The sequence below is a fragment of the Mesoplodon mirus genome (genome assembly GCF_964341445.2).
Source record: "Mesoplodon mirus genome assembly, chromosome: 2".
In the NCBI taxonomy this organism is placed as follows: domain Eukaryota; kingdom Metazoa; phylum Chordata; class Mammalia; order Artiodactyla; family Ziphiidae; genus Mesoplodon; species Mesoplodon mirus.
Window position 1 is genome coordinate 149,927,442 of NC_138977.1, and position 12,849 is coordinate 149,940,290.

At 36.5% G+C, this 12,849-nt stretch overlaps 1 protein-coding gene across 1 annotated transcript in view; it reads left to right on the forward strand.

The window, feature by feature from the left end:
- ARSJ (arylsulfatase family member J) overlaps positions 1-11,768 on the forward strand; it is a 64,109-nt gene extending 52,341 nt beyond the window's left edge. The window contains exon 2 of the mRNA XM_082637524.1: positions 9,426-11,768. Within this exon, the coding sequence (XP_082493650.1) occupies positions 9,426-10,824 (1,399 nt within the window). The 3' untranslated portion in view covers positions 10,825-11,768. The remainder of the gene's footprint in view (positions 1-9,425) is intronic.
- Positions 11,769-12,849: the final 1,081 nt, after the last annotated feature.

A 12,849-nucleotide genomic window follows, 5' to 3' on the forward strand; every position in this document is an offset into this window, starting at 1 on the left:
TGTTTTCAGAAAGAAACCACTTACCATGTGATTTGCAGCCATGTTTCTTATGAGACCAGGAAAACTGTAATCAGTGTAGCAAAATCTTTGTGGAAGAGAAAGGCAATTCCAAGGATAAACAGCAGGCTCTGATGACCAGCAAAGACCATTCAAAGGTAGGAATTTTTAAAATTATGTGACAAGTTATCTATCCTTTTGTTTATTTAGTGAAAGGAGACATTTTCTCTGGCTTTTAGGGGATAATTACAGAATTAATTTAGCACACTCCATCCCCTTTCTTCTGGTCTAAAGGTAATCTTCCGAGTAGACGTCCTTACTAGAAAGAACATTCCTTGATAAGATGAATGAGTTTTTTCATTCAGTTGGCATTTAGATTTGTTTTTTTATTTTAAATTGCTAACAAATTGCCTTGGTAAAATTAGTCCCATATTAACAATTAGTCTGAGTAGAATAAGCTAGTTATTTTGAAACCCATTCATCTAAATTTCATCTGTATATAAATTTATATAACAGAAAGTGAAAGCTTCCTTTTCTCCCACAATTGTTATTCCCCTGAAAATAATCATGTCCAAGGGTTTGGTGTATATCTTTACATTTTTTTCTTTCTCTTTCTCTCTCAGCGAATACATGCACACTCACATTTATTCGTTCATTCATTCAAAAAATATTTATTGATGTCCTATAATGAGCCAAACATTGTTTTAGGTGGTGTGGATACAGCAGTGACTAGTCCCTGCCCTTATGGAACTTAACATTTTTTATTATAAAGAGCTAATAATAAATATATTCTGCCATAGCCAGATGTCCTTCCAGTCAGCAATACATCATAAGCACTTTTCCGCATCAGAGTTTAGAGCCCCACCATACTCCTTTTTTTTTTTTATTTTTCCATTTATAGTCTTGAAGTAGTCTATGCTCACCATCTATACATTTTCACTTTCCAATCATGTCTCCACTTACAAAAGTCTGGGCTTCTTCTCACACCGTTCTACTAAAATATTGTTTATCAGTTCCCATTTGCTTGTTGTGAAATCCAGTTGACGCTGTTCAGTTCTCATCTTCTTTGACTCCTTCACAGTATGGAATACAGGCCACTCTGTATAACTCCCCTCCACTGCTCTAGTTCACACAGTAGCTATTTCATCTCAGACTCTTTCGCTGGTGCTCCTTGCTTTTCTTCTAAATGATGGTATTATTTCCTTGGCCCTCAGTCTCCATTCTGTCTGTAGATAGTGTCATGTGCTCCCGTGAATTCACATACCACCTATATGCTAAGTAGTCTCAGATCTTTATGTTATGTCATCCTGTACAGCTCCTGATGGGCATCTTACAGGTGCGTCCAGCTTAATGCAGAGCAGGATTCATCATCTTCCCACTCATCCCTGTTCCTCTTCCTGAATTTCTTAGTGCAAGAAGCCTCCTTTCACTCAGCCACCCAGACCAGACATTCTGGCCTCATTCTCAACATTCCTCTGTCCCATGCTCTTCACCTACAGTCTGTAACCCTATTAAATGTCCCTCTTTATAATCTCTAATCTCCTTCTCTCATCCTTACTCTCACCCATCTCAGTTTTGACTGTCAACATTTATCTCTTAGATTAGGGCAAATGCCCTTGCCTAAGTCCTGTTCCATTCCAATGCATTCTTCACACTACAGCCAGAATGCTTTTTCTAATGCAAAACTTATTATGTTATTCTTTTTTCAAAAGCATTTCTGTGGCTTCCTATGAGCTCTACATTAAGTACAAAAACCTTAGTACAGCTGTAGGCTGTAATACAGCTCTCTGTAATTTGGCACCTACTTGTCTATATACTCTCATCTCCTGTCAAGATATGTCTGAATCTCTGTTCTGAACTGTTGATCCACAGAGGGCTAAACTCTCTCTCCCTTTTTGTATTTGAACATTCCGCTCCTTACTGAAATGTTCTTTGCCTTCCTTTCAGCCCTTTACCTGGATGGCTCCTCCTCCCTCAAGAATCATCTCTGATTCATGTTCCCCTGTGACTTTGATTTTGTCCATGTTGTTGCAAGTATTTGAAATGTCTGTCCTTTTCCCAGATTCACCCAGATACTCCTGTGATGCATTCAGATCTAACATGGTGCCTTCTGAGAGCATTTCCTGTCCCTGTTATGAGCACTCAGAGAAGACTGTGGTTATCTTTGCTGTAGCATTTACTGCTGTCGTGATAATCCTCTGATTGTCGTCTGCATCTCACATAGACTGAGTTCCTTGAGAGCAGGACCCATCTTATTCAACTTTGTGACCCCCAAAGCTAGCAGTGTCTGACTCGTGGTGGGTGAAAGAGTGTTAAATAAGTAATTCATTCTAAACTATGCCTAGTTTTCATCTCATAAATGAGTGGATATTTGTTCATGAGATGAAAAACTTGGCATAGACTTGGTATGACACCCCTCCACAACCTCCACCTCCCACCAGCATATATAAGTACTAAATAATGAAATTAAGGCCTATAAATAGCATTATAGTTTTTGAAATAAAAAAGTCTTTGGAAGAAAGTAATAAAGGAACTCCTTTCAGCATATGGAAAATAAGTTATATATTTCTAACATAAATATCTGTATGACATTTGATTTGTAAACTATACTCAGTTATACCTGTTTCCTTCCCTTCAAAATATCAGTTTCTACTGCACTATTGGCTGCTTTTGCACCCTCTAACCATCCTGGATTTTAGAGCCTGAATGAAACTATTAGGATTCATTTTTTATCCTTGTAAGTGTTTGTACTTACAAGGATACATTAAATATGTAATTGGATTAAAATAATAATATTGTATTAGATATTATTAGAGAAAGGAGAATTCAAAAACTACTGCCACTGCCAGCACTCAATAATATAAATTAATATTTTAAAAGATTACAAAACTCTTCACATGTTCTAATGCCAAGCTGAAAGGCTCACTTAGCTTTTTTCTTGTAAGTTGGCTGGAAAGTGAGAATGATAGCTATTGTTTTAAGCAGATTTGGCATCAACTCTAGTTTTACTATTGTTCATATGGAATTTTCTTCACATGGTAGCCAGATGGAGACCAAAAAAATCCACTAAATTTCAAAATTAGTTTATTTTTTAGCAAACATGATTACAGTATGTATCCAGAATGCATTATGTGAAAAACCTATTTTTTAATCTAACTTTATATTATCAAAGAAAGAAGTTAAATATATGTTGATGCATTGTGGAAACCTCTTTATCAAATACCTGTACATAAATATTATAAACTTGGTTTTGTAAAGCTGTTCTGAGGTCGTATGGAGTTCTTTATGGAAACACCAAGCTACAGTCCTTGACCCATGAATTTTTATAGAAGGAACCTTAGAGGTCATTTAGTACTTCTTTTCCAATTCAGGTATGTCTTTTACAGAATCTTTGGTAGATGATCATCTAATCTATTTTTTTGTGGCCTTTGTTTCTTTTCTTTGTTAGAATTTTTTTTTTTTTGCATTGAATTGAAATCTGCCTCCTTGTAATGTTACCCATTAGTCCCAATTATATACTTTGGAATAAAACAGAGACCAGCTGGTCCATCTGCTATTCACCGAATTATGAAAGCCACAAATCTAGAAGTCATTATTTTTTTCCCTTTCCTCTCCCATTATCCTCCCGCCCCTCATTGAAATTGTCCTATCAGTTCTAAGTCCAAAGTATACATTTGATCCATCCACTTACTTCCATTTTTACTGCCACTAGATGGTAGTCCAAGCCACCATCATCTTTGACCCAAACTACTTTAATAGCCTTAAAAAAAAAAATTCTGTGCTTCGATTTTCATCTCCCTACAATCTCCTTCCTATACCAACGATCTACAAATTGTAGTCCTGATACCCTAGGACAACACAAGATTAGAATGCAAGAAGAAATACTAGAAATTCTATTTATATTTATCTCATCTGTTTTAATTTCTATTTTTGTATAAGTTTCTATAATGTTTATAAATTAGTACAGTGTATATATTTTAGCTCTTATTTTTCTTTTTTGCTTTTTATTAAATTCATAGTCTGATAGATCCAACTTTCCACATCTATTTACATAGTCTTATATAACTAAATAAACAGTTGATTTTTAAAAAATAACATGTAGTGCCTTTCGTTTATCCCATTTAGATTTTCTTACACATTTTTTTTTAATTTTTGAAGCTATCTTATACCTACAGAAAAAATTCAAGTACAGCACAAATACAGCACAAATAACATTTTTTCCTGAACCATTTGAGAGTTAGTTGCCAACCTGATGCCCCATCATCTCCAATACTTTAGTGTGTATGTCCTACAAAGATATTTTCCTACATTAGCCACAAAAGAACTATCAAAAACAGGAGAACATTATTATTCTTATTTAGTCCTCAAAGTATGTCCTTTATTGTAACCATTCCAATTCAGAATAGCGTTATTACATTTATTCATGTCTCCTTAGTCTCTTTCAAATTGGAAGAGTTCCTCAGTCCTTCTTTGACTTATATAACCTTTATACTTCTGAAGATTTTAGGTCAGTTATTTTGTAGAATGTCTCTCAGTTTAGTTTTGCCTGATATTTACTGAGAATTATATTCAGATTGTGTACCTTAGGGTGGAACACTGTAGAAACAATGCTATATTCTCATTGCATCCTATCTGGTGGCACATGATATTGATGTATCCTGATTACTGATGCTGTTAACTTTGATCACTTGATTAATATGGTGTTTATCAAACACTTCCAGTGTGTGGTTACTCTTTTCCATATATATAATTAATAAGTGTTTTGTGGGGAGGTACTTTGAGACTCTATCAATATCCCATTGCATACCAAATTTTTCCTATTTACTTATTTACTTATATTAGTATGGACCCAGGGTTTCCTATTTTATTCAGTGGGTGTAATTTATTACTGTTTATTTTGATGCTTGCATTGTCCCAGATTTGGCCAGTTAAGGGCCCCTTAATTCAGGTTTCTACGTTTTTTTGACATATTCCCTTTCAGTCTTTAAGCTCTTCTTTAATTTTCTATGTACAATTTATCATCTGTTTCAACAACATTTCGGGTCATTTAGATTACTTTGAATCTTCATTATGCCACTTTTAACTATTCCTCTTACATAATAAGCATGTCTTCTATTTCTTTATTCAAGTCGTGGATAAAAATAATCAATGAGTTGAAGCCAAAGAAAGGGCCCAGTTGTGCTGCTCCAGAAACTCCTTTCAAGATTGGGGATTCTCAACCAGTTAAGCAGTTAATATTAATTGATATACTATTTTTTAGTTTATTTTGAAGAATTATCTGATTAGTCTTCCAACTAGTTGCTGCTGCCAAGTCAATGTCACTGACAAGCCAAAAACTCTATCAAGATCTTCCCTAGAGCCCAACCATCTCCTTCCTGAAAGAAAAAAAAAAATTAGCATTCCATCCTGTTCTGCATGACTGACAGCACCATCTCCATCTGATCCCAGGGTTCAGAGAACTCTTAGCTTCATGTCACCCTCATTGCCAGTAGGATCTTTACTTACAACCCACTTTGTAATATAACAGCTCTGGGGGCAGGGGGAGAAACAGAACTAAACAAAAACTTAATTCTTAGCACACGTTATACACTCAGTAATATAACTTAACTACGGAAATGAATAAATACTGAAGATTAATGGAAATAAATTAACCCAAACTTTACATGGGTCTAACTGTTCAGTTAGCTGTGAGTGTACAATGTGAGTCTCCAAAGCCAAAAATCTGGATTCCAGTATAGAACCCAAGACTTACAGCTGTAAAACTTGGGAAAGCCATTAAGTTACTCTGAGTTTCAGTGCCCTTTTATTGTTGTTATTGTTGTTGTTAGATGGAACTAATAAATGGAGCCCCCCTGCCTGCTCCACACTGTTGTAGAAGCCAGAGACTATCATGTAAATGAAAAGTTTCTGTATGTAATTAACTGGTATGAAAGTGTAAGATTATCATTCTTATCACAAATATATAGTGCTGTCATACAGTTGATTTTCTGTTATTTTATAAGAAAAGAATCATGGGCAGACTTTTCAAATGCCTATCATTTTCCTAAGCTATTTTCCTAATTCTGATCCTTTTTTAAAAAAGAAAACGAAGCTAACTTGGCAGGACTTTTCTTTTGATCCTACCTAATTTGTTTGTTTGTTTGTTTGTTTAATGCTCACAAATTATCTACTTAAAAAGTTGTTCTCAAAATTTTGGGGGATCAGCATAAGCCTCACTATTTGGTTTATAAATTCTTCCTATCTTTAATTAGAAAGTTAGAACAGATTCACTTCTCAAGACTGACGTGGCATCTTTCCTCTGCTCCTTGATTTTTCGTAGTAGTAGTGGAATTAACTCTTAAAGAGGCTAGAGAAAGCATCGGGCTTAGCCCTTGTTATTCAGGAACATGTTTCACAGCCTGGTGAGGCAGGTTGGGGAGCTGGGGAACATCTCTATGTCTCTATCCTCCAACTAGAAAATGAACGTAAAGAATCCTACTTCTCACTGTTGTAATGAGGACTATATGCAATAATGCATGTGAAATAAGGCCTATAAATTATAAAACTTTAAAGAAATATTTTAGTAACATATGATTCAGAACTCTGGGATAATAATAATAAAAGCTATCATTTACTGAATGTACTTTCCTTACCAGACTCTGTGCTCTCTTTTGATGCTACAACAAGCCAATATGTATTATTATCCCTATTTTACAAATGAGGAAGCTGAGGATCAGAGGGGATAAGTACTGCCCAAAGTCACACAGCTAATAAGCAGTCAAGCAAATTCAAACCCAGTTATGTCTGACCCTAAAACCTATACCCTTAAACCTTGCCTCCAATTTTACCTCATACTCCCTCCTATTTGGCCGTACAGGCTTGAACTCATTTAAGCAGGAGCTGCCCTGAAAAGCTCTCTTCTGTTAGGAACTGCTGCCAAACCTTTATATTGTTGATTCTAAATTTTCCAATATGAAAACCATTCTATTCTGGAGAAGACAGAAACCACATAGTTGATTAATAGCGCTGAACTCTCTTATTTATCTGTTAACACTGTACCATCTTCTGAAAGCAGCAGCCCTCTTCTTTCGTACTCTTTTTATATGAACATTTTCTCTATTTTACAATTTCAAAAGCCTCAATTCCCTTTGCCTTTAGTACTAGGTGCAAAAATGCCCAATTTAATTAGAAAGACTTTAATTGGTTAGCTGTTCAATGACTTGAATAGATTTCTGGCCAAGTACATTCTCTGCATAAGGTAATTAGTTAGTAACCCATGCCCACAAATCCTTTCCCAAATTCTTACATCATACAGATTTCTCCTTTTTAAATATCCTCAATGTTTATATTGATAGGTGTTACCAATTTGTCATGTACTTATACAAAAATTAGTGGTTTCAGAAATGAATGATCCTGAACTGAATCAATAATAATCAAGAGCAATAGCACTTTATGAATTTAGTGCTAAATAATACATATGAAAAGCTTATTTCTTTGGGAATTTATTACTTAAATTACCACAAGTGTGTTAATTGTGAACTTTGACAGCTAAATGATCAGCTGTGTAGACAGGACCCATATGAATGCTGCCTTGTGTTAGTGACCGGACATCCCTACAACTTCTATGAAACCATCAGCCTATTACTGCTGTTGACACTTTGAAAGAACTCCCAGTTGCATTATACTATCATTTGAACATTTAAAAATAAATTGAACTATTCACCAAAGACATGTGTAATACGTTGACCTTTTAGGTTCAATCGATTTGGAAAAAAAATTTCTTTTTGATCTCAATATTACTCTTTGTAATTTGATTCCAAGAATATTTTTACTTTTACACTAACACTCTCTAAAAACTTCATTTTCTCAGAATCTCTATAGTTCCTATTTAAAAAGTCTTTTTAAACTTATGTAATAACTATAGATATTAATCACTTTTAAAATGGCATGAACTAATGGGCACATCTTGACCCAATTGAAAATTCATACCATTCTCTGGAAAAAAGTCCCTTGGCAAAATATCCTTGGGAAGAGAACAATGTCAGAAATTAACAACAGCTTAATTTTAATGTATAGAAAGAGTTACCTTGTTTTCTTAGACTACATTGTAAGTGAATATAATTTTCTTAAAAAGGAGACACTGTGGGAAACATGAAAGCATTCATTTCCTGCTGTTTTTGGAAAAATGTAATTCTTCTGTAGCATTAGCTAAAAGATTTACTCTAAAATGGCTTTTCAACAATAGCATATTGTAAGTCAGAAATATTTTCTTTCTCGTTACAGAGATTTAACAGGTTTTGACAATCAAACAGGAGATTTTTGTATAATTTTTGCATGAATGTTTAGTTCTTCCTAATCAGCTGGAAATAAATTATTTCAGAAAATGATTTAGGAACTAATGTGAGGTCCTTAGACCAAAAACAACAACAACAATGACAACAGCATGTTACCAAAGCAAACTTGAGTCCACTCACCTGTGCGCAGTACCCAGTAAAACCAGTCTACTGCCACCGGGTTGTGGTGAAGGAAAGTGCAGCATTTACCGCAGTCCCCAAGCAAGGAATCTAGACAGCTAGTGCTCAAGAGACCCTGAAATGGCTTTCAGGGAAAGGTTTTTAAAGGCACAGTAAGGGAGACGGTTATGGGCTATGTGATCAGCTCATAGACATTCTTCTGATTGGCTGGTGGTGAGGTAACCAGGAGTCAACATCTTCAACCTTCTGGTTCCAACCAGTCTGGGGTCTATGTGCTTGTGCGCAGCATACAGTTAACTTCTTCCACCTGGTGGGGTTTTCAGGATCGACAAAATAGTTCAAAGGTATGGCTCAGAATATTATCTCTAGCCCTTGAGGTGGAACTAAAGGTCCTTGACTTTGTTTAATGGCTAAACTATTACTATTTTGTCTTGCTTGACTGTTTTCCTTTGTTTCTACATTTTCTCACTTCTCTGATTAAACTTATTCTTTGGAACTTAGGGAAGGCCTAGGAGGCTAAAGTTTCTCTGAGAACAAGAAGCAGGCAGAGGACATGGCATGGTGGGAGGGGGCTGGGAGGTGGGGTCTATCATGAGAAGGCTCCATAGGATCCTGCTCAGTTACAAACACTCTGAAATTTATATACTTTCCTTTCTCATGTTAGTTTGTTATGTCATGTAATTAATTAAAAGATTAAAGTTTATTCAGATTAATTCTGTTATAAGAACTTAAAAAAGACTTTGAGATAGGTGGTGAAACCTTAGTTTCAAAAGTACTGATTTAAATGCATTTCAAATGTTAGATATGTAACTAATTAGGGTAGGACTTTTGAGCAACAGTAGAATACTGAATTGGTCATATTTTATTTGGGGTAACATTTCTCTTCACAGAAACATTGTTTAATTTAAGAATCATTATTTTATGTGGAATCTATCTTTTATCTTGCACTGACACAATTTTTACTCTTTTGTCAAGGTATCAGATACATACCGGACTTCAACATTCTATCATAAGACCTACACAGCCTAACTGCTTACCTCTGGACAATGCAACCCTACCTCAGAAGCTGAAAGAGGTTGGATATTCAACACATATGGTTGGAAAATGGCATTTGGGTTTTTATAGAAAAGAATGTATGCCCACCAAGAGAGGATTTGATACCTTTTTTGGTTCCCTCTTGGGAAGTGGCGATTACTATACACACTACAAATGTGACAGTCCCAGGATGTGTGGCTATGACTTGTACGAAAATGACAATGCTGCCTGGGACTACGACAATGGCATATACTCCACACAGATGTATACTCAGAGAGTGCAACAAATCTTAGCTTCTCGTGACCCCAGAAAGCCTATATTTTTATATATTGCCTACCAAGCTGTGCACTCTCCACTACAAGCCCCTGGCAGGTATTTTGAACACTACAGATCCATTATCAACATAAATAGGCGCAGGTATGCTGCTATGCTTTCCTGCTTAGACGAAGCAATCAACAATGTGACCCTGGCTCTAAAGACATATGGTTTCTATAACAACAGCATTATCATATACTCTTCAGATAACGGCGGCCAGCCCACAGCAGGAGGAAGTAACTGGCCCCTCAGAGGTAGCAAAGGAACCTACTGGGAAGGGGGGATCCGGGCTGTTGGCTTCGTGCACAGCCCACTTCTGAAAAACAAGGGAACGGTGTGTAAGGAGCTTGTGCACATCACTGACTGGTACCCCACTCTGATTTCACTGGCTGAAGGACAAATTGATGAGGACATTCAACTGGATGGCTATGACATCTGGGAGACTATAAGTGAAGGCCTTCGTTCTCCCCGAGTAGATATTTTGCACAACATCGACCCCATTTATACCAAGGCGAAAAATGGCTCCTGGGCGGCAGGCTATGGAATCTGGAACACTGCCATCCAGTCGGCCATCAGAGTGAAGCACTGGAAACTGCTCACAGGGAACCCCGGGTACAGTGACTGGGTGCCCCCTCAGTCGTTCAGCAACCTAGGGCCGAACCGGTGGCATAACGAACGGATTACGTTGTCAACTGGCAAAAGTGTATGGCTGTTCAACATCACAGCTGACCCCTACGAGAGAGTGGACCTTTCTAACAGGTATCCCGGAGTTGTGAAGCAGCTCCTCCGGAGGCTCTCACAGTTCAACAAAACCGCGGTGCCTGTCAGGTACCCCCCCAAAGACCCCAGAAGTAACCCTCGGCTCAATGGAGGAGTCTGGGGACCATGGTATAAAGAGGAAAACAAGAAACAGAAGCTACGCAAAAATAAGACTGAGAAAAAGCAGAAGAAAAGTAAGACAAAGAAGAAACAGCAGAAAGCGGGTTCGTTTACAAATTGCCGTTTGGGTGTTCCTCGTGGATAGGTACAAATTTTTTCCTGTCTGGTTAAACTTAAATCAGTACTTAGTCTTTCGCCAGTTTTCTAGGTGAACCAGCATGTTTGGCTCAGTAGGATCCCTGCCACCAGCATTGCTGTTTTCGTGTTGTGCTACTCCAGAGACTTCTGCCACCTGGAAAGCTTGTGCTCAGTGCCAAAGGTGCTACTCTTGGAAGCCATGCTTAGAGCAGAAAGGAGATGTTTGTTTCTCTTGCTCGTTTATAAAAGGTGGTCAATGACGAGTCCAGCTGTTGTGCTTCAGTCAATTGACCAAACACTATGCTTTAAATTATAACATTGGACTGTAACCTGCAATTGATGGACATGCTACTTTGATGGAAGTTACAGGGCAGCATGATTAAAAACCACCTTTGATGAAGTGTTGTCAAAGGTTGCATCACCTCAAAGGCCTTGAAAAACATTTTTTTCTTAGTGAATTTTTGTATCTCTATCATAGGACACTTGGGGTTTTTTTAATTAATTCTATTTCATATATCATTTCCTTTCCTGTGAAAATAAGCTGTTTTTCTCACATGTGAACAGCTTGCACCTCACTTTATCATGCATAAGGGAATGGCAAATAAGAATGTTTCAGCACACAGCCAAAAAGTGAATGTAACTATTTTCTAAACACTTTAATAGAATGATGTTTCAGAATAAAATACATAATTTATTTTTACAGAAAAAATATTAATTATTTTGTTTTCATAAAAAGTTATACAAATGACTTTTAATTATTTTATTTTTATTTTCTACATACCATTAGAATAATTTTATTTCATATTATCAAGATTATCAAGCACTGTAATACTATAAATTAATAGTGTGTGAATTCATAGAATATAAAAAGAAAAAAATGATAATCATCATTGTTCAACCATTATTTTGAATGTAATAAGATGAATATATTCCTTACAAATTTCTTGAAAATTCAGTGTTTGTACAGAATTGAGAGACAACTTTATTGTTTCTGTCATAAACACTTTATTTATGTATCTTAATTATTAAAATGACATATTTTATAGCACCAGCAGATTGTGTGGCTTTTCTGATTTAACATCTATATAGAATTATATTATTCATTTTAACAAACAAAAATCTTTACAAATAGGCAAATGAAGGTATGATTTGCTAACCACCATAGTAATATAATATGGATTTTGCAAATAAGAGATATTTCCACTTGGCCGCTGCATGGAGAAAAGTGTTCTCTTGCTAATAAATAAGATTTGTAATGACCCTACTCTTATACAAAGTGGACGTGGTGAGGAGATACAGAGAAATGAAGATATGGATCCTACCTGGCGTTGTTAAAAATCGAATTTGAAACTCACACATACAAACGCCATGAGGAGGATTAAAGGAACGTGATCTGTAATGAAGTTTATCATGGGTGATCAGTGAGGACAGGTTGATGTGGTTCCTGTGGGCCCTGGAGTTTTCTTTAAGGTGCCCTCTCCTAATATTGCCTGTAAGTCTCATAGTTTACACTCGAAAAATCACAGAGAGCTAGAACTGTGATATGTGAAGTTACAATTGTGATTAAAGAAATGTACGTGGCAGTATGGCAGCATTCTATTTTTTTTTTTTTTTTTTTTTTTTTTTTTTTTTTTTTTTGCTGTACGCGGGCCTCTCACTGCTGTGGCCTCTCCCGTTGCGGAGCACAGGCTCCGGACACACAGGCTCCGCGGCCATGGCTCGCGGGCCCAGCCGCTCCGCGGCACGTGGGATCCTCCGGGATCGGGGCACGAACCCGCGTCCCCTGCATCGGCAGGCGGACTCTCAACCACTGCGCCACCAGGGAAGCCCTGGCAGCATTCTATTAAATACATTTACATCAGAATTCAGAGGATAGCTTCTCACAGTTCCTGGAAATCTATAAAAGAATCGATAGACTGTTACCAAACTTACTAAAATGGACAAAAATAATTTAATTTTAAAATTTTAATATTTCAGTTCTAGAATATATATTTCCATTTCATTATATAGGATTAAGTACTATTTCCTGAGT